This window comes from Homarus americanus, unplaced genomic scaffold, assembly GCF_018991925.1.
Source record: "Homarus americanus isolate GMGI-L3 unplaced genomic scaffold, GMGI_Hamer_2.0 scaffold31037, whole genome shotgun sequence".
NCBI classification, from domain to species: Eukaryota; Metazoa; Arthropoda; class Malacostraca; order Decapoda; family Nephropidae; genus Homarus; species Homarus americanus.
In genome coordinates, this window is record NW_024722227.1 from 19,777,347 (window position 1) to 19,800,691 (window position 23,345).

Below are 23,345 nucleotides of genomic sequence, written 5' to 3' on the forward strand. Positions count from 1 at the left end.
TTTGAAAAATCGAACCAGCACAAGAACGCCAAATCTACTACACAAATGAACTTGTCCGTGACCCGTGGAAGGATAGCGTCTGTGACTGGAATGAATGAACACACATAAAAATTTAGACACTTATATTCCCTCCAACACTACAAAACACAATCAAATAATGGTACACCAATATGCGCACCCTCTTAACTTAAACTTTAAACACTACTCTCTGGGAATAAAAGTTATATACATGACATAAATTATTAAACACAGGCAACAATAAATTTGAAGTATTCAAATGTTGCTTTCCATACGAACCGTATAAGGCTTTCACAAAATAATATCAGTCCTTAGGAAATAATTTGCTAAAAATAAGAAATTAAATACTCTAAATGAATAGGCCTTAAGGGTTTTCAACAGAAATATTATCAGTCACTGAGGAATGGTATTGGCAAAATATAAATTAAATACTCTACAATGAATAGGCCTTGGAACTTTCAACATAATATATCAAGTCACTGAAATGGTAATAAAATTTTGAAATTAAATACTCTGTGGATAGGCCTTAAGAACTTAACCAAATAATATCAGTCACTGAGAATGGTAATAAAATTTACGAAATTTAGTACTCTACAAATAGAATAGGCCTTAGGGCACTCAACAAATTATAATGGCGCCATAAGCTCGTTGAACAGGCTTTGTGTGAAATATAAGAGTCTAGGATTATTTTTAGTATCTTGGTGGTCTATCGGTTAAGCGCCCCAGTCATGGGCTCGTGAGCCGTGTCTGAATCCCGGTGGGTTGAGGTGTTGATTGTGTGTATATATATATATATATATATATATATATATATATATATATATATATATATATATATATAAAATTATAAGGTGGCAAAATTATACCTAAAGTAGGTTATATTAGGTTAGGTTTTCAATGAAACTATTCATTTATATTTATTTTTATGCCCAACTGGAATTGGTTTATATGGTCAGTCAGAAGTTTCAGGAAAAGAGAAATACATGAAGTTAATCAATAATTGGCAATTATTCCTAAGGTATTTAAGGGCATTTTTGATGTGATATGTGAACACCGCTGCCTGACAATAATCAGTGAAACATGAGCATGAGACCTTATCCTGCCATTGTTATCTGTAAAACAGAAACAAATCTCCATTGCTGTGTCGTAATCCAGTACCGAGAGAGGACCATCAGCTGGTTGAGTTGTCCTCAGTGTTTCTGGGAGGAAGCCATGACTGGATAGCCCAACAGCAGCAGTAGTCGGTTAACTCTGTCCACGACTTTCGCAATTATCATTTTCTCGGAGCTCGTAAAGGGATCAACAGACTTCTTGTCCACACTCTTGACGGGTCCCGCGAGGAGGAGGAAACACAGGAAAGGCGTTCTTCATCCTCTGGTACCCTGAGGAGGATAGTAATGTTGCTATGATGTTAAGAATTGTACCTCATATTGTATACATTTATTAGATATTTACCTTCGTACAGGACAAACGACCTTCCTCTCGTGGTACTCTAAATAAATATTTACCTTCGTACAGGACAAACGACCTTCCTCTAGTGGTACTCTAAATAAATATTTACCTTCGTACAGGACAAGCGACCTTCCTCTAGTGGTACTCTAAATAAATATTTACCTTCGTACAGGACAAACGACCTTCCTCTAGTGGTACTCTAAATAAATATTTACCTTCGTACAGGACAAACGACCTTCCTCTAGTGGTACTCTAAATAAATATTTACCTTCGTACAGGACAGACGACTTTCCTCTAGTGGTGCTCTCGATAAATATTTACCTTGGAATTGTAATGATTGTTTATTAGACCAAAGCATGCAGCCCAGAGAAAAACAACACATATAGCAGTATAACCGCCAATCAGACGGTTAGAGGGTGAATAATACTTCTCACGTCGTACACGAACATTATAATTCGTGTACGACGTGAGAAGTATTATTCACCCTCTAACCGTCTGATTGGCGGTTATAGTCAAACGTGTTGAAAGTCTAGAGAGAAGCCAGGGTAGGTGTTGACTCTAAGATATGGTTAACTAAACTGAAATGCCCACCCTATAGCCTGGCCCCCTGGCTGGTCAGCTATGGCTGAGTCAGGTGATTATAATTATACATAAACAAACTCCCTTCACACCCTCCAACCTCCTTCTGGGCCTCTCATCTTCAACCATCTCAACACTCTACATTGTGAGTTACAGCCTAACATAACATTTGTTTATATGTCATCATAATTATGTACCGCTTGCGGTAATAAGCAGTAACTAGTGGAGCAGGTGTATACCACGTAAGTTGACCCACTCTACAGTGATTAAAGTGAGATTAAGACCTGACCCAACAGAGGTCACGGTCACAAAGGGAAAAGGAGTTTTCGCCACCGTGTGATAGGAAACCAGGCGACATGATTTTGTTAATTCAAGAAGCTGCCCTCCAGCCAGTAGACCGACATCTGACTGAACACACCCAGGGCGGTAATAATTAGGAAGCATGACTGACCGGCGTACCATGATAAGCGACATGACCGCACACCTGATCAAACACACAGGTCTAGACACACCCAGATTAGTGATAATTAGGAGACGACACCTGCCGGCCGGAGACCTCCAATAAAAGGGCCCTACTCGTCACAAGTCGAAGTCGGGAGAGGGATTTCCCTTCCAAGCACTGGGCAGTTTCCCACAGGAGACAGAGTCCAGTGCCCACTGGGACCACTCCCCCCAGCAGTACCAGGTCCTGCAGACAGAGTCCTCAGCCACAGGGCCTCCCTCAGGTCACCTGTGAGTCATTGTCAGAGCGATCCAGAGGGTGAGTTACTTACGGTGGGAAGCGTATCCATTTCATGTTTGTGTCCGAGAGTCAGTGTCTAGTAACGTTAGTATAATGATCTATTAATGAGTTCATGCCATCCAGTTAACTAATAAACAGCTGTACTTAGAATTGTTGTTTAGAAGATTCCCCCAAGAATATATAAACGGTTAAATAACTAATCGGCTATGCTACTAATTTTCTTCGCTCTACAACCCTACGACTATATTTTCTTACTTTATCTTCATATGAGATTTCCTTCATTATAGTACAAAACAGATCTTAGTGTGTTATTGTCACATTACATCAGAGAATTATAGTATTGTTAACAGAAGGCAGCAGCGTTTAGGACGCTCGTAAAAAATGAAATATTTTATATACCTCTGGGAAAGGTGGTGCGGGAAGAGGCCTAAACCTTACCCAAGGAAATGCAGTATCTTACGGAGGTGAAGATCGGTGTTGTTTACTAAGTGTTCGTAGTGGACGACGTGGAGTGGAGCCGAGTGCCATAGGAGTACATCCGTCGCCAGTATTTCCCAGACAGAGAGCGTCGTATCAAAAAACTTGTGGAAATCTGTACAAAAGTAACACACTATTGTAATACGTAGTTCCGTGCCAGCTTTTATAATTTAAAGACTTATACATGACTCAAAATTATATTTGTATATGTGAATAGATATGTGTAGTTTAGAATGTAATGGACTTGCATTTCCTCTTGTAGCTTGAAGACACAGGTCAGACCGGAGGGTAGTAAAAAGCATATTATTGTAAACAGTATTGCAACAGGTGCGATCATCTGGCGACTGATTCTACAGTGTCACTTGTCTGTGATACCCTTAGTTCTCAGGGTTGTGCTGGGGTACTATAAATATTATATTAGTATGTATCTTATCTTAAACAAGTAACAACATCCTGCAATACTTAATTATGATTATTATGATTATATATCGTTTGAAGTGGATAGGTTTGCTAGTAAATAACACTTGCGGTATATATACGAGTATTGCCAAACGGCGCATGCGTGGGAATCACTCCTGGAGTAGTTCGCCAGCCGCTTGGCTGTTTCTTCTCTCTTTAGTTCCGGCCTGGTGGAGAACAGACTTATCCAGTGACCAGGTGGTATTAGAATTTGTGTCAGGCTAGGAAGCTAGGCAGGAATCTAAATGTTACTGGAGGTCCTACTCGGTAGAGAAGGTACCTATTAATTTAATTGTATTATTGTTTGTGCCGGTGCTGTAATGTAGGTTATTGTGTAAAAGTACGTTACTTATTCTTCATATCTTACTTTTGGACCCTTCACGTGTATATATAATGCTTGATCATGCCTGCTTCGATACTTACAATGTAATTACAACTAAAGTTCTTGGACCACCAGTATCAGTTCTTATAATCTAACCTACACAAGGAAACTATTTATGAACTACTTTCCCTTAAATACCATAATACATAACTACTTGAAACTAAGAATTAGTACTTCAAGGTTTGGGATTGGTTATTGCAGTGATTTCACGTTTATTCCTGTTATGATACTCTACCTTAGGGATGTTTTACCCCCTGAAGACTTAAGGATATTTTGGATCTCGACGAAAGTACGAGATAAACAAAGGCATGTTACAAACACTGATCATCCAAGACAATTTGTGCCCCAGTTAGTACCAGGGTTAAGATTATAATATCTGATAGTTGCCAAATCTTTAAATCTTAGCGTGGAACAGCTCTGTGCTTCTTTGGGAGAGAGCTGGAACAGATGAAGCAGGGGAATGTTGGGTTGTGGAAAAGGAAAGGAAAGTTTAGTAAAGAAAACAATCCTCCTTATCAGTGGAAAGTGTTCAAGTTGTGTGAGAGGACTGGTGATAAAGATGTAATAAGTGCAAATTTTTTTTTTTTAACTTATTTACCTAATGGCCACTAATAGTGACCATGCCAAGGGAAGCAGGTCAGTGAGTGGCTTGTGTAGGTTCCTTCCATTGTTCTTGATAAATTTGTCAAGGGCAATTTTGGAGCCCAGTACTGTTCTTGATTCCACAGCTTGGGCTGGTAGACAGTTCCATGTTTGTTCTGCATAATGACTTGGCAAGGTTCAAGTTATGTTTAATCGATATCTGTCCTATTGTGCCTTGTCATAAGAGTTGTTAGTCCTAAGGAATGGTATAGTTCCAGAATCATCTTAGTCATTCTGTTTTGCACATTTTCTCGGTATGTTATGTAATTTTTATATAATTTTCGTCAGTTAACAGCTTACTAGTGCTAGTACAGGAGGAAATCGGGAACCAGGAAACCTGTGGTGTTTGGTAGGGTCACACTCACACTGGGTAACACTCTTCTTACGTTTGTCCTGGTCGAGGCTTGAACCCTTGAGTTACTCTCGTTATCGTTGTATCACCAACACCCCTATACTGTACCATCATGCTTGTATACAGTAATCCAGACTGGGACGTACGTGTGATTTGTACAGTTGAATGAGTATTTTCCTATCCTTGTATTCGCAAGTACACTTTATAATATTCCCAAATTTCGGTTTACTTTTTTCACTTGTTGCGCAGCTTTCTATCACAGCACCGAGTGCTTTCTCCTGGTCGACAGTATCCAGGAAAGTGTTATTAACGATATAGTTGTGATTAGGGTTGTTATATCCTATGTGTAGAATCTTGCATTTCTTGTTAAAGAGAATTTGTAAGTCTCAATACCATTGAACAGCTTGTAGGTCTTTTTGCATTGTTGCGACATCGTCTTGTCTTGCTACCTTACCAAACATCATCGTGCCGTCCACAAACTTGATTACGTGGCTCGATGTTTTCATTTATGTCATGCATGAGGATAACATGGGAGTTCATAATAAAATTAAATACGGCTTGACCCTCATAGCAGAATGCTTGAATAATATGGCAGCATACTAGCACAGCGTTAGTGTGGCTTGATTCTGTACCTAAAACAGTCATTCTGGACCATCTGAAGTCACTTCAGATATAATTTCATAAGTATTTTCCTGATTTAGACGACAATGAGGAAAAAATTGCGAGTAATCCTTTTTCTTTTAAAGTACATTCTTGGACTGGATGCTACATCGTCAACGCCTTTTCTGGACAATGGAAACCTAAAGGCCTGAAAATGATTCTTCAGGACTAGAAATCCAGGAAAACATTTGCATCTCTTGGTTCAAACTGGTAGCTTTCCAGAAAAGACTTCTATACCATCCAAGAATTTACTTGCCAACATTATTGCAGTAACGCCAAATTGGATGAAGTAAATAAACAGATATCAGCTGTTCAGCTGCAAGAAAGGGGATGTAGAATCTGGGCAGCTACCTCTCTGTGAGGATGCTCTTTGACAGCACACCATTGAAGCCAATTATCAAGCTGCCTTCTCGAGGAGGAGTTTTAAAAATTATCTTAATATATCTGATCCCACTATAGGACATGGCTAGATAAACAATTAAGAAGGAATCCTTGTTGTGGTCAGTCAGGATGGTGAAGCTAGATTCATACAGGTAAGGATGGAAAAAGTCTGAACTCTTTACCACAGTCAAGAGTCCCTTCCTAGTAACACAATAATTTATCTCTGCTGGGCTTAACTTCTTGCTGTAGTATGCCACTACGTACTTGGTGTCATCCTTCTTCTGGGACAGCACCCCACCGATGCCATCATTGTAGGTTATGTATCTAAGCTACTGCGCCGAGTAGCAACCTTGTATATAAGCTACTGTGCCGAGTAGCACCTATGTATATAATTACGTGGCAACACTGCACGTGTCATGTGGCAACATTGCCCCGAGGCTGCCATATGGCAAGGCAGTCTCAGTCTGACTTCGTGAGCCGTGCATGGCACACGCTAGTCACCACCTGTATTTCTCCTATCCGAATAAATGGACTTCAGTGTTACCCGGTGTTTCCCTACCCATCACTGCATTCTTCAGGGAACACTTGGAACCTTCATGGCACAGTGAGTAGGATCTGTGGACTTACAAGTGTGTGAACAATGGACAGTTAGCCGGCGATGTGCGACTGCCGGCGATGTGCACGTGACTCTTAGTGTGTGCTGTGTTGTGTTGCGTTGTGTTTCGCTGCGTTGCTCCGTCACAGTGCGTTTTAGTGACGGTGGCAGTGTTAGTGTCAGTGTATCAGTGTGTCTAGAGCTGAGAGTTGAGCATTGGCCTGTTTTTTGTGGTACCCACGGAGCACGCAGATGAACACCCTTCTCGTGTGACATCCGGGGAGGCACTAACGTTCTCACCCCCGCGGCGGCTCTAGCCACCGGCATTAAGGCCACCACGAAGTGCTCTCTCAGACACACACACACACACGCACGCACTCACTCACTCACGGACAGAACAGTGGACTCTATGCGTTATTTCTGCGCTGTTTATGTCATATATATGTGGTTCGAGCTGATGAGGCGCCACTTTATATACTAAACAGCGCAGTCCATGCATCTAAGATGGGCGGTAAGAAGGGCCAACGTCAAGATGGGAGACACGACTCCCCACCATCTTCTCCTCTACCGGGCACAGACTCTCATCCTCCACCTCCAGTGACGGACATTGCCGCAATTCTGAGGTGGATGGATTACAGAGACGAGCGGCGCCGAGAGATGGAACTTCAGAGGGAGGAGACACGAAGAGAGGAGGAAAAGTCGCGTTTTGATGCACTATTGGCGACCCTGGCGCTAATCCACCCTCCCTCACTCGCGCACCAAGGCGCCAGTACCCTCCCTCCTCCACCACACCAGCGTCCTCCAGGTACTCTTGCTACCCCAACAGCTCCCAAGGCATCTGTTCAACCCCTACCCGCCCTCTCACCAGACGTCACGTTTCAGCTTTTTCGTGAGTGGAGGCGGCGTTGGACAGATTACTCCCGGATGGTGGACCTTGACAGCATGCCTCCAAACAAACAGCTCATCCAACTGCGGATGTGTTTGTCGCTGGAGACCCAGAGAGTTTTGGAGCACACGTTGCAAGTGCCTCCCGATTCTACATCTTCAGTGACGGATGTGCTCGACCTTTTACAGGAGCATGTTAAGGGTCGGAACAACGAGGCTTTGCGTCGCCGTGGCTTCACCAGCTGCAAGCAGGCGGAGAACGAATCCTTTGACGACTTTTTGTACGCTTGAAGAGTTTGTCAGAGGAGATCGACTTCTGCAAGGCGCACAGCCGGGAATGTGAGGAAGCCTGGATCAAGCACGGGATCTTGACAGGTGTCAGGCACGAAGAGTTGATGCAGCGACTCATCCCCCTGGACGCTTCCTCCACACTCCAGGTGGTAGTGAATGAATGTCGGTCATACGAGGCCACCAAGTCCGCCACCTCTGCCTTACGGGCCCCACCTGCTGTGAGAGCTATCTCACAATACAAGAAGGATAAGAAGGCGGCCAACAACGCGAAGGCTGCCACACGTTCTTCCACGCCTCCGCCTAGTGCTTCCTGTGGCAGCTGTGGAAAGCAGCACAGCCCCAAGACTTGCCCGGCCGCCGACGCACTGTATCGTGGATGTGACCATAAGGGCCACTGGTCTAACACAGACAGGTGCCCTGCACGAGGCCACAAGTGTCAGGCCTGCGGTCGCTATGGACACTACGACAAGTGCTGCCGCCAACCCAAGCCCAAAAGCCCGAGACGAGGCGGACAGCAGCGCACTTCCCTCGGGGTGGTTCGCACGCAGCCCCCTCCAGATGGCCCACGCAGCCCCAAGCAGCAGCGGAGTCACATCAGGAGGGTGGAATCGACCACACGCCCCAGGGCTACCCCTTCCCCTACTATCCGCGTCGCCGTCACACACGGTGATGTGTCGGGTCACATCGAGGTGATACCGGACACCGGCGCCGATACTACGGTGATTGGGTTAAAGCACCTCCAGAAACTGGGCCTCACCAAACGCGGCCTGGGACCACCGCCGCAGCTGCAGTACTACAATGCGGACGGTTCCCAGATGCCGGACGCTGTGGGCTCCTTTCAAGAAGAGATCACCTACGGCGACAGGTCGTGTCACGGATGGATCGACGTGCAGCCTACTCTCGCTACACCCTTGTTGTCGTGGGAGCACTGCAAGGAGTTAGGCGTGGTGGCCAGAGACTTTCCCGAGCAGATCCCAGCTGCTCGTTACACCGCCAGCAGGGTGCATGAGTCGACGAGCGACGCGCCTGGCGCTGCCACACAGAGCTGCCTAGAACCCGCGTCCACTCCCTCCCCGCCTCCACCCAAGTCACGGCTGCTTCCTCTTCACAGCGAGACGTCTCCTTCAGCCGCAAGGGCCTACTTCCTGAAGGAGTACTCAGATGTGCTGGTGACGAAGGAGGCCCTACGGACCGCGCCACTGAAGGCTATGGCGGGTCCGCCTATGAGGATACACCTGCGGGAAGATGCACAGCCGTTTGCCATACACACTCCCCGGTTGATTCCTTTCGCCTTCAGGGATTCAGTCAAGAAGGAACTGGATTCCATGGTGGCCCAGGGTGTCATCGTACCCGTTGGTGACGACCCATCCCCTTGGTGCCACCCTCTAGTCGCTGTGGCTAAGACTAACGGTGGAGTGCGGATTACTACCGACTTGTCTAAGCTTAACAGCCAGGTGTCCCGTCCATACCTTCACTGCCCTGTATGCATACCATTATAAAATTAAGATGTTATTTTTACTGAAACATACGTATTGTGTAGGAAAAAGTGGAGTTTGGGGGGTCGGCCCAGTCTCTATTTCAATTAATCCCATATGTTCTGTTATTTCATTTAAGCGTTTCTCGTTTTACGCGGTCCTCCACGGGTTCAATTGACCGAATAAATGCAGACTATACTGGATATCAATTTACTTATCTATTTATTAATACAGTGATCCCTCGGTTAACGAGCGTCCCGGTTAACGAGATTTCGGTTAACGAATTACCTTCCATTAGATTCTTAACTTCGGTTAAAGAGCAATCCCTTGATTAACGAGTATTTAACAAGCACCCCTCCACATGTTTTCGCTTGCATCTGGCGGTCCACCAGCTGTAGTATTAGTCCGCCAATACAGTAATCGGTTCTAGGGCTTAAATTCCTTACTATTTTAGTAAATATCAAGAAGTTTGTACTATTCAATAATTTTAAAAGTTTTATATTAAATTTTTTAGTCAAATTAACAATTATTGAACATAATTGAAGTAAAGAAGCTAGTTTTTTGCGTGCCTAACAGCCTGTCAACACACCATACAGGCGTCAGTCTCTGTGTCTTTTTAGTGGAGGTAACATCTTGCTTGAGACTCTCTTCAACTAAATGCTTTTTTCTGTGTTTCCAAGCAAATTATTGGTCAATTTGAAATTTATTTTACATATTGACAATATATAATGCAGTGCAGTGTTGATTTAATGAAAATAATCTTGAATTACACCAAGAGAACTAAAATTTTATGGGTGAAATGGCACCATGGGGTGACTTCTCTTCCACCCCAATGCCTTCTCTACTCCCTTCTCCTCCACCCCCATTCTAATTCCCATCATCATCATCCAGGAGCCTTCGACATACACACCTCAAAGTAAGTGTACTTTACTACTTTTTTGTTGATTTTAGGCAATTTTCGGTAAGCTGGAACCAATTACCCAAAACCCATTAAAACAATGGTTTCGGTTAACGACTTTTTCGGTTAACGAGCAACCTTCTGGAACGAATTGTGCTCGTTAACCGAGGGACCACTGTACTGTATACTTATTTATTTTTAAATCTTGCTTGTGAATTTACAGTATAAATTTATGATTGATCTGGTAATGCTGCAGTGCTGTAGGGGGTAGTAGTAGGGGAGGGACAACTGGAAGTATGCTATGCTTTCATTACCCAAATCTCTAACAAAAGAAATTTTAATCACAGCATATTTGATTCACCTGAATCCTATTTACTGTACATGAATTTGGGGAAAAGTGGGTTAAAATATAATTTAAATTAATACTTTTTATTTTACGTCTGGCAGTGGCATATCATTTTACCCTGCAAGAGACAGATTTTCAAGCTGTATATGCTCCCGTCTTGCAAGTTTAAAAAATCTACACTCCTATTACATCAGCTTAAATTCACTAAGACTTTAATAAAAAAATAAAAAAATGCAGAATGCTATATACAATAATATATACAGTCTGCGCGGAATGTTAAGTCGCGATAGGGCCGACGAACTAAGTTCTCGCAAAAATAAGATCATATGTTGTGAAGCCTGTCCTGGGATGCGAATGTCAAAACGCTTGGTTTGTTGGCAAGTGCTGACATTTGGCAACTGAGAACACGTCACGGCTTGTAGTCAGTGCGCCTCTGGCAGCTGTGAAGGGAAGGTTTTTTGTGCGGGTTCCCGCGCCAGGTGGCCATGTTTTGTCTAGTTTAAGGTGCATTAACCCGACATAGTGGCCATCAGAGATGTCCAGGAGGGTTACTACAAGAGACGATATTGCAGCAGTGATTGCATTGTACAAAGCGAACCATGTACTGAGAGAAGTATCGGCTCAGACTGGTGTGGCATTACGAGTTGTTCAAAATCTTGTCAAACGTTTCCGTGACCTTGGAGAGGACGAGTTACCAGCTCCATTACCTAAGTCTGGTAGGCCTAAATTATTGTCTCCACGGACACTTAAGGTTATTTCTCGACAAGTTCGGTCCAATCCCACACTCACAGCACGTGAAGTGAAAGAGAGAAACCCTCCCCCCCCGTCTTTTGAGTCACGTCTCGTTACGTTGTGTTCAACAAGCCCTGCACGATGACCTGGGATTTAAGAGCTTTCGTGCCCGCCGTAAACCTCTGTTGACAAAGAGACAGAAGGAAAATAGAGTGAAATTTTGCAAGAAATATGAAGTGTGGGATTTAGAGACATGGAGGAGTGTATTATGGTAGGATTCGCTACGTTTTCTGTGACTGGGAGTAATGGAGGGAGGGTGTACCGCCCCCCCCCCCACTCAGACGCGCACCTCCCACAGTACACAGTGAAGACTGTTAAGCACCCTGCCTCGCTTATGGTTTGGGCTTCCTTTACGTATTATGGTGTTGGTGAACTAGTAATCCTCCCTAAGAACCAGATGATGAATCAGTACAACTATCTTGAACTGCTCAGTGATTTCTTACCTGAATCATTTGATAAAGCTAAGGCAAGCCTTTTCATGCAGGACGGTGCCCCATGCCACACTGCTAAAAGTGTCATACAGTGGCTCAAAGACTGTGAGGTACCTTTCCTTAATGACTGGCCTGGCAGTAGCCCAGATCTTAACCCAATAAAAAATTTGTGGTCCATTGTTAAGCGTCGTCTGCGCGACGCTGACACATCATCAATCCCGAAGCTAGAGGCAGCCATCAAGGATACCCGGGCTAACTTGCCACCTGACCTCTTGCAAAACCTTGCTGACAGTCTTCCTCGAAGGCAAAAAGACTGTCTGAAGCGCAGAGGAAACACTACAAAGTATTAATTGAAGTGGTAAGTGTTACTTGACTTTATTTATATAACATAATCGTAGATATCAATATTTTTTCAGCACACGAACTAACATTCCACGCAGACTGTACAGTGGTCCCTCGGTCAACGAACACAATTCGTTCCAGAAGGTCGTTCGTTAACCGAAAATTTTGTTAATCGAATCCATTGTTTCAATGGGATATTGGGTAATTGGTTCCAGCTCACCGAAAAGTACATACAAATTAAAAAAAAAAAATTGCAATAAAGTACACTTACTTTAAGGTGTGTCTGTAGAAGGCTCCTGGTTGATGATGATGTTGGGAATTTGAAGTGGGGATGGAGGAGAAGGGAGAAGAGAAGGAAGTGGGGATGGAAGAGAAATCACCCCATGCTTGATGTCGTCATTTCACTAATAATATTTTAAGTTCACTAGGTGTAATTCAAGATTATTTTCTTTAAATCAACACTGCACTGCATTATATATTGTCAATATGTTAAATAAATTTCAGAATGACCAATAATTGTACTGTAAAATCGTAAAAATACTCTGTGTTCAAGAGACCCACAAGCAAGATGTTTCCTCCACTGAACAGAGACACAAACTGACGCCTTGGTGGGTGCATGAAGTGGCTGATGGGCGCACCAAAAACTAGTTCCCTGATATGCAATTATGTTAAATAAGTGTTAAAACGACTAATAATTTTAATATCAAACTTGGAAAATATTGAATAACACAACGTTCTTGATATTTACTCCACTGGAAACGAATATTAGCCCTAGAACCGATTACTGTATTGGCGGACTAATCTTCCAGCTGGTGAGCAAGCCAAAACATGTTGACATGTTGACATAGAACATATTACTGAATTGGCAGACTGGGCCATCAGCTGACCAGCTGATGCTCTCAACAAAACGTGATTTTCGTAAGAATTTCGTTAACCAAATTTTTGTTCGTTAACCGAATTGAAGATTCTTATGGAAGGTAATTCGTTAACTGAAATTTCGTTAACCAATGCATTCGTTAACCGAGGGACCACTGTAATACATATACTAAACAAAGAGCTATTTTTATTTTGAAGGGAAGAATTTTTTGAGGGTAGCAATGTTTAACTTGCTTCTTAGGAATACATGCCATTGTTTACTACTCATAAAGACACTACCTGCTCAAAGTTTTCTTAATTGGCAAGGGATGGAGGGGGGGTGTCGCTTGGCCAGGATGTAAATTATCATGATGAATAACTGCTTGATGCTCATGGCCACATATTTCAAGCAGTTATAAAATAGCATAATAATAAGGCCTCTGAGCACTGGCACTTTAATATTAGCCTGCTACAAGTTGTTACTGGCATATAAGTTATAATACAGTACAGTCATGCGCCGGTTAACGTCCTAGATACGTTCTTGGAAACTTGACGTTAACCGAAATGGACATTGTCCGATCATCACATAAACTTTGTATTTATACTTACTTGTATGTGGAATACTACAGTATATACGTACATATACACTTTTACTCTTAAATCACTTCCGTAATGTGATACAGGTGATTAATTTTTACCTCTTGTGCAAAATACATGACGTTTATATTCAAATTATTCACCGTTTTACAAGGATTCCAGCAACGCTGGGCAGAGGGAGGGAGGGAGGGAGGGAGGGAGGGAGGGGAGGTAGTACGTTTGACACTTGGCACAGGCCCAGGTCTAAAGCGTGTATATTTATCAGTTCTTAAGTGACTAAGCTTCTCTCTTATAAAAAGCCAGTGAAATGACCTGGATGAATATAATTAACATTGTTGGGATTCTTGTAAGATACTGATTAATTTGAATATAAACATGCTATAATTTGCACTAGGCATAACAATTTTAGTACCGTAATCAAATTAGTACATGTGCACTCAAGCTTTGCACTAAAGTCATTTATTTCTTTTACGTTTCTTTTAGTATGGTGTGTGCATGTAAATGGATGAAAATAAATGAAGAAATTTATGTAAATCTACCCAAAAATACGGTTGAAAAAATTTATATTATAAATGTACTACAGTACTGTACACTAATGTACAACAATTTTTATCTCATGAGCAAAATATATGACATTTATATTCAAATTAATGGCTGTCTTGCAAGGATTCCAGCAATGCAAATTATAATCTAACTTTAGTCTGAGATATTATATAAGATAAAAACTGTAAGCCTAAAACCCTGGCTGGGAGGGACGGAGACAGCCAGCCAGCGAGGGGAGGGGGGGGTTGAGGTGATATGTTTGACAGTTTGAGCCGAAGGTCTCTGCGTGTTTATTAAACAGTCCTACTAAGCTTCTCTCATTTTAAAATGCCAGTGAAATGATCTGGGAGAATATAATTAACATTCCTGGGATTCTTGTACAATACTGACTAATTTGAATATAAACATGCTGTAATTCGCACTAGACATAACAATTTTAGTACCGTAATCAAATTAGTACATGTGCACTCCAGCTTTGCACTAAGGTCATTTATTTCTTTTAGGTTTTTTTAGTATGGTGTGTGCATGTAAATGGATGAAAATAAATGAAGAAATTTATGTAAATCTACCCAAAAATTCAGTTGAAAAAATTTATATTATAAATGTACTACAGGTTGCACCTCTCTAGTCCGGCATTCTGTGGTCCGGAAACTCCCGTGGTCCGGAGCGATTTTAGTTTGTCCAATAGGTAGATAGGCAGCTTTTTTTTCTTTTTTTTCTTCTTTTTTTTTTTACTTATGTGAATTATTATTACAGGAGTATTAAATTTTTGCCCCTCAGGCCCCAATGTGGGTCAGTGACCTATGCCCGGGTGGGCTAATCCCCTTAAAAAAAAAAAAACAGCCGCGGGAAATTAAGGTTTGTTTACATCCGGCAGTTCGGCTGCTCTCTCTCTCTCTCTGCTTGTCTATACAGAGTACAACATTTAACCCTTCAATATATATGAGCAGTAAATAAGTGTTGCTTTCATATTCTTATGTAGAGTAATGACGATATGTTTTCACATGTGCACACTTACATACGCACAGTCTCACTTTTTTTTACCATTAATGGTTAGCTACTTATATTGTTCCATTTATTAACATTAAATAACATTACAGGTACTTCAAGCAACCATATTCATTTTTTACATTAATTTTACTACAGCTAAACTCAGGGTCTTATTTTCTTCAGTTTTATATGTAGAACCAATCAGTCGCTGGTTTCGTAAGCTTTAACATAAACAATGCCGGCAGCCGTCTCGTCTCCTCTAATATTCCACGTATTATTAATAAATTGTATTGTTAATTTTGCACACGCACACATTAATTCAATAAAAACAAATTCAGAAACATTAATTAAAATATATATGAACAGTAAATAAGTGTTGCTTTCATATTCTTATGTAAAGTAATGACGATATGTTTTCACGTGTGCGCATGCGCACTTACATATGCGATCTCTCTTTTTTCTTTACCATTATCGTTAGCTACTTCTATTGTTCCATTTATTAATATTAAATAACATTACTTAAAACAACCATATTAATTTTACTACAGCTACAACCAAGGTCTTATTTTCTTCAGTTTTATATGTAGAACCAGTCAGTCACTGGTTTTGTAATCAACGAAAACAATGCTGTGTCATTTCCTCGTGTGTTTTAATATTCTACGTATTATTAATGAATTGTATTGCTCATTTTGCACACATAAACATTAATTCAATAAAAAAGACATTCAGTAATAAACAAAAATGAATCTTTTGTACATAAGAGAAATGACGCTGTTTACACGATTATGCACGTCGTCTGCACGTTGGCGGGCCGTTCAAACCCGTCGAAATTCAAGTTTCCGCCGTCAAATTTTTTTTTATTTTTTTTTTGTGTGTTCCAATAAAATTCGTTAAGATTTAAAAACTCGCGAAATTTGAGAAGCTACTATACGACATTTAACCCTTCAATATGTCTTCAAAGAGACCATGATGCAGAGAAAGTGGTGCTAGTGCTTCCAAGCATAAGCACAAGTCACTATCTATCCAGGAAAAGGGTGAATTTCCATGGTCCGGCAATTTCCATGGTCCGGCACCGGTCAGGTCCCGAGGTTGCCGGACTAGAGAGGTACAACCTGTACAGTATTGTACACTAATGTACTACATTTTTTTTTATCTTGAGCAAAATATATGATGCTTATATTTAAATTAATCTGTCTTGCAAGGATTTCAGCAATGCAAATTATATTATCCTAACTTTAGTCTGAGATGTTATATAAAATAAACATAAAGAATTCACCAATCTTTTGTCTGGGAACACAAGGAGGGAGGCAGCCAGCGAGCGTGGGAAGAGGGGGGGCGCAGGGGGGTGGGGGGGGTTGCGGGAGGTGAGGTGACAGAGTGTCTGGTGTTTGTTTATTTATTTGAGATAAGATTTGACAGTTGGCGCTGAAGGCCTGCGTGTTATTTATCATTACTTAAGAGTGACTAAGCTCTTCTCATAATTTGCCACCCAAACGACCTGGGTGAATATAACTTACATTGCTGGGATTCTTGTAAGATAGTGATTTATTTGAATACCTGTATAAACAATCTATATTTACAATAGACATAACAATTTTAGTACATGTACAGTACAGGTTGGCACTTAGATCCATTGTATTGCTGTCCTTGTACTGTACAATATTGACTAAATTCACTAGATAACGTACACAACTAATGGTTGGTAAAACTTGTCAAGTAAGTGAGTGTCAAGTCTGTCAGTATGAGTGGCACGTGTGAGTGCTTGTGTCCCCCATTATAGGAGTCCGTTTTCTCTCGCTTCAGGATGCCTGAGTCCGTTTTCTCTTAATCTTAGAGTGCAGTGCACCAGAGACTTCGTTATTCCCTAGTAATGACACAGAATTTGAAATTGCAACCCCAATTTCAACTGGGGTTGCAATTGTTGAGGCCACTGGATATGTCTGATTACAGCAAATGTGTTATTGTCAATTTGTAGGTGAAAGATTTTATCCTCAATAGATGTAGGTTAACATTACACCTGGAGGCATATGCTTACTAAAGCCTAAGGAAGGATATTCCTTTAACACATAATATCTGGCCAGTATGGGAAGGATCATTGTGTTTTCGTCAGGGTTCGTGGAGTGGTGGTCCAGCAGGCGTCACCGAATGTTTTTATTTTTTTTTTTTTGGGGGGGGGTGGGGGGGGCCACGGACGTATATGCGATCGGACGTTGTTCGGTTGGACGTTAACCGGAGCATGACTGTACTAACAACCAGGGCTTCTACACTAAGTCTCCACTCACTAGTACTGTACAGTATCTACAGCCTATTTAAACCAACTCTCAAATATTTCAAAACATATAAATGGTGCATCAAGATTGTAATGTCACTGGGCAATAATACAACACAACACCAAAGTATCATTATTGAAAATTTGAGAGTGGATAAGTAATCTTCACCACATACTATCTTTTAATGTAGTTAATGTGGTACGGCAGAAGGCACTAAGAAAAAACCTGAAATATAAACAAATATTTAATGTACTGTATACAGTATAATTCCCTGACTTATTTATTAACTGTTCATTTCTCTGTGACAATCTTTTATAATAAAGAGTTGGGTGGACAGATCATACAACTGTACTGTATATTTCTCTTTGTAACAAAGACTCCAGGAAGAATTTTTATACTCACCCTTGCACGATTTATTAATTTTCTTTTTTTCCATGGCTGTTGAACTATGGCATAGATGGGGTATGTGACAATGTCATATATACACACTCCAACTCTGATGAGGTTCACACCAAAATTTATGGCAAAGTCACCCATTGTAAGACTGCAAAACAAAGAGAAAAATAGGTTAATACTCCACACTGTAAATAGTGGAATTACACAAAAGAATATCATTGAGAATGATGATTATAAACAGATTGGAAACTCATACAGTAATAAGAAAAAAAATTTACCACTAGCTACATGAAACTGTGAGATGAGTTTAGATGCACAGTAAATGGCATCAGGACTACTCAAGTATGGTCAGCTTTTCTTTTCTTTTTAATATTGTTTCAACTCAGCTTCATAAGTATCAATACCATCAGCTCATACTAAGGTTCATTTTTACACACAAACAGTCCCATTTTTTGCCTGAAAAATGGCAAAAAAAATCGGCCCAAGTCTTATATGTGAAGTTGGGGTCTCCAGTAAGCTAATTAGTCCCCCAGTTGCTGTCTCCAGTAGCCTAAATTCTACCTAACCCAACTCCAAAATTAAAAATATGTTATTGCCTATGGGGGCATAGATTAATTTCCACTAAGGTAAGGGACACCCATATTTAGGGTGTATATCAACTTCCTTGGATATTTTTAAATGCCTGCTAATCTCTTTGGACCCTAGAACTATAAATAAACATCTCAAGTTGTCTGGCATACACCCCCGCGCGCAATCACGTAACTAGGCCTCGTGTTTCTTGGCAACTCGCGAGTACCTTCACCTGTCCCACTCTGTAAGGATGTCGTCACATCGTGCTATCAGTGACGCCAAAATAAACTCAATTCTCTTTGATGAGGCTGCTCCTTGTGATGCTGAGGAGCCATTAGAATCGGACAGTGATCCAAGTGATTCTGATGATGTCAATGACCCTGATTACCCACATGATGACAAGGATAGTGAGAGTAAGAGTGATGTTGATAACCCTGAAACCATACACCCAACTCCACCACCAAATACATCACTCCATCACCTACTACATCGACCCCAAGACCAAGATGAGACTGCACAAGCCACACTGTGTCCCTGACTACACCTTCAACATGCATCTGGTTGACAAGTCTGACAGCATGACCTCCAGTACATTAGATTGTACCATGAAATGGTAAAAAAAAAAAAAAAAACTATTCTTCCATCTTTTGGACATGTCCCTTCTGAATGCACACATTCTTTATTTAGTGAAGACAGGTAAAAAAAAAATAACTACACTCCACGAGTTTTCATTAAATGAGGTAAGGCAGCTTTTGGAGACCAATGCAGTACTTTATCAGAGACCTGGAAATCGTCTCGCAGCTGGTGGTGAACTCCCTTTACGACTGACTGCTCAACACTTCCCTTCAGTGATTCCTTCCACTGGGGCAAAGCTGTATGCCCAGAAAAAATCTGATGTGTGCAGTACGAGTGAAATCCACATCAAAGTACACAAAGACACTTGCTATCAGTGTAAAGTTGCTCTGTGCCGGATTCCATGCTCCCAACAATACCACACCCTTCAAAAGTACTAAAGCACAGGAAAGACTTTTGTAAATAGTGTAAATATATATAATTTATCATTATTTTAGGGTATCAACACAACATTATGTGGTGGTGGCGACAGTGTATTGGTGGTAAAACTGTACAGTACAAATTTGTGCCTTACCCGATAGCATATGTCATGTGTCAATTCCTTAAAAGTGCCTCATTGAATAATACTGTATCTATATATTTGAGAACAATAAATAGTAAAATTAGTGTAGAATTATGAAAATGTAAGCTGTTTTATGTAAGTGCTGTCTGAAACTCACTGCAGCATGTTTAATGTGGAGCAGATGCCTCTCTCTAAAGGTAGCGGCACACTGGACACTTTTCTCCAAACATGTTCGTTGTGCTGACAATTGGCCTGATGGCCCAGCCAGCAGCAATATTTCTGTTGTTGCGAGAAATGGACAACAGTTTGGCAGGGATCTTTGTTGGCTGGAATAGTGCTCAAATGAACTTCAAGTAAAAATTTTAATAAATCATGAAACAATGATAATTTAAAATATAATACATAAACGGTGACATATTTCTATTTATTCGTCACTTTAATTATTAAATCATTATTCAGGGTCTGCATTGACCACCCAGCTGCTGCCACTTGTAAACAAACTTCACGACGAACCCATCGTCTTTTCTTTAGCTTTTGCAGACGCCATACTTGCTTCAGCAATTGATGAACTATAGCACAATCCTGCAAGACATCAACTGTAGTAACGGGATCCATGGCAAACCTCGTGACGCTGTGTTGTTGTTTTCGTTGTGTTGGGCAGACGCGTCAACAAAACATCGCAATGTGACACAAAACGTCTCTTTGTTTTGCTGGCCGGACCATGTTAACATGTTTGGAGGAAAGTGCCCAGTGTACCGCCGCCTTAAGGCACATTCCATTTAGATTTGCCACATGTCAATAAATAAATAAAATATGTTTGATTTCCATTTTTCTACTCGCCTACCTATCCAGTACATGTATCATATACAGTAATTACAAGTCTTGTATAAAAAAAGGGTAGAAATAACAAAATAAAGTAGTATAAAATAAATTCAGAGTGATTTGTCTCCCAGGTCATGCAGAGATCGTGACAACGTTGGATTTAAAAAAATCGTGGCTGGTTCCCATGGAAACGGAGATGCTACACAATGATTCCTACGTTTCTGCCAACATGAGACTTGAGCTGCCACTTTCTAACCGTTTCATATTATTTTAGACATCATTATCTACCGTAACCTTTCCAGCAAAAAACAGACATTAACTTTTTGGTAACCAGGGGGAGGTATCTAGGTTTATTATATGGAAACCACATAAGGGTTAAACGCATTATTTTTATTATTATTATTATTATTATTATTATTATTATTATTATTATTAATTAATTGAAAATATAAAAGCTGGATTTATCACTACTATACTGGATGATAACCTGAGACAATGAAAGTCCGTACAGCAGTCACCCAACTCTTCAGATGTAGCATAGCAATAACCATATCTGAACTCTTACAAGCATTACAATCAATGGACGAGTTGACGGTTCAGGGTAAACACAAGAAATACACTCTGCCACATTCGTAGAGTGATACAGTATATATAATTTGAAATAAAAGTTTAAAGTCCTGCTATAATAGTCGAGATAACTTTATTTCTCTAGAAACAGCTGCAGTCGTAGGTAGTAGAAAGAATGGCCTCTTCAGACCCCAAATGCCACGTTCAGATAAGTTTTAGGGTTTTTTCTTTTTATGGTTTTAAGTCATGCACATTTTATAAGTGAATAAATGTGCCGTGAAGAGTAGATTTAAACATAGGTTGGATGGACATATGAGCGATAGGGGTTGGGTGTAAATGGGACTGCCCGTGCCCAGTACGGGCCAATAGGGCTGCTGCAGTTTCCTCCTTTCTTATGTTCTTTTGGGCATAAGAACTCCCATGTTCACACCAGCTCTGCTGTCATCTACTCTTACCTGGTAAACTTTTCTTCTTTTTTTTCAGTGCATTTACAGAGTATATCAGTATTAGATGGAGATACGAGTAAATCTGGAAGTGATGACATTGTCTGAACTTTGTTTTGATAATGCCTGGTGCTGGGACAGTAGGTAAACATGATTAATATTAACCTATCCAAACTTAACACCCCATCTAGTCTTATGGTGTTTAATCATCAGGTGAAAGTAGGAGAGATTCTTAATCGTAATGAGATCCAGTACAGGTATACCCTGAAAACCAACGCCCCAATAACCGCCGACTACATATAAGGAAAATACCCCACAAGTTTCGTTGATGCTCCAGAGATCCGACGATCAGGAGCAGAGCGGTTTTGAATTTGGCTGGCGGTGGCATGGTGAGAATGCTTGCCACGAGAGGGCTCTGTGCACTGCCTCTGACTCATTCCCGTCATATTTGCTCTTGTTTACACCGAGTGTGTTATGTAATCATGCCTAAATACCCCAATAATATTTCGTCTTGTAGGCTTGATGTGATGTGATAAGCAGAGTTGTAAAGTAACTAAGTAAATTTACCTGAGAACTGTACTCAAGTAACATTTCTGGGTATTTGCTTTTTAAAAAGTACTTAAATTTTGTAGTACTTTTCCTTTTACTAAAGTATGGTTTTCTAATACCATACTTTTGCTCCAATACAATTGAAAAAACAAAAGGCGTTACTCAATACAGTCATGCGGCGGTTAACGTCCGACCGAACAACGTCCGATCGCATATACGTCCGTGCCCCCCCCCAAAGTGACGCCTGCTGGACCACCACTCCACGACCCCCTGACGGAGACACGATGATCCTCCCCATACTGGTCAGATATTATGTGTTAAAGGAATATGCTTCCTTACTTAGGCTTTTTTTAAGCATTTGCCTACAGGTGAAATGTTAACCTACATCTATTGAGGATAAAATCTTTCACCTACAAATTGACAATAACACATTTGCTGTAATCAGACATATCTAGTTGCCTCAACAATTGCAACCCCAGTTGCAATTGGGGTTGCAATTTCAAATTCTGTGGCATTACTAAAAATAGTAAAGTTTCTGGTGCACTCTAAGATTAAGAGAGAAAACGGAGGACTCAGGCGTCCTGATGTGAGAGAAAACGGACTCGTATGATGGGGGACCAAATAAAAAAAAGCATAGCTACATGTTTTGTGGACTACAGTATTAAGCGTACCCTTTTCATCACTTTGTAATAAACCTAGCCATGCCTATGTGTGTTTATGATATTTACGCAGTAACTTAATTCAATAGAGACTGGCCCGACCCCCAAACTCCACTTTTTCCGACACAATACCTATGTTGTAGTAAAAATAACATCTAAATTTTATGATGGTATGCTCACACAATTAATATTTGAGAGAAATACAGTTGCCAGGTTAATGTCCATTCAAATAATGGACTCAAATCCCCCCCCCTCTTCCCAGCTCACTGGCCCCTACCTCTCTGAGAAATGATTGGGTGAAACACTAGATTTTAACGTTTAGTAATAAATAATACCTCAGACTAAAGTTAGGATAATATAATTGACATTTCTGGATTCCTTGCAGGTCAGGGAATATTTTGAATGTAAACTTCATATATTTTGCACAAAAGATAAAATACTTGCTTTGTGTAAACCAAATTATTACATTAGATCTAAAATTTGTATGTCTAATGCAAAATCCATGATGTTTATATTCAAAATGATCATCATATTGTAAGAATTCCAGCAATGTAAATTATATTCTGGCCGGGTAATTTGTATGAATTTTATGAGATACTTCAGGCGTATATGAGGTGCACCGCGGAAAGTGAAAGCCTGGTTCTGGCAAGGTACCGCGTAAATGAGAAATCGAGGAAAGTGAAACCGTATAAAGCGGGGTAATACTGTATATATATTTAGAGGGTCTAAATGGTCGTAAAATGGGAAACT

General features: G+C 40.8%; 1 protein-coding gene across 2 annotated transcripts in view; it reads right to left on the reverse strand.

Annotated features, from left to right (window-relative positions):
* Positions 1-23,345, reverse strand: part of LOC121862407 (long-chain-fatty-acid--CoA ligase 4-like) — a 251,770-nt gene that overhangs the window by 162,068 nt on the left and 66,357 nt on the right. For both annotated transcript variants that reach the window (XM_042360674.1, XM_042360673.1), the window contains exon 2: positions 17,857-17,998. In XM_042360674.1, coding sequence (XP_042216608.1) covers positions 17,857-17,991 — 135 coding nt within the window. In that variant the 5' untranslated portion in view covers positions 17,992-17,998. The remainder of the gene's footprint in view (positions 1-17,856; positions 17,999-23,345) is intronic.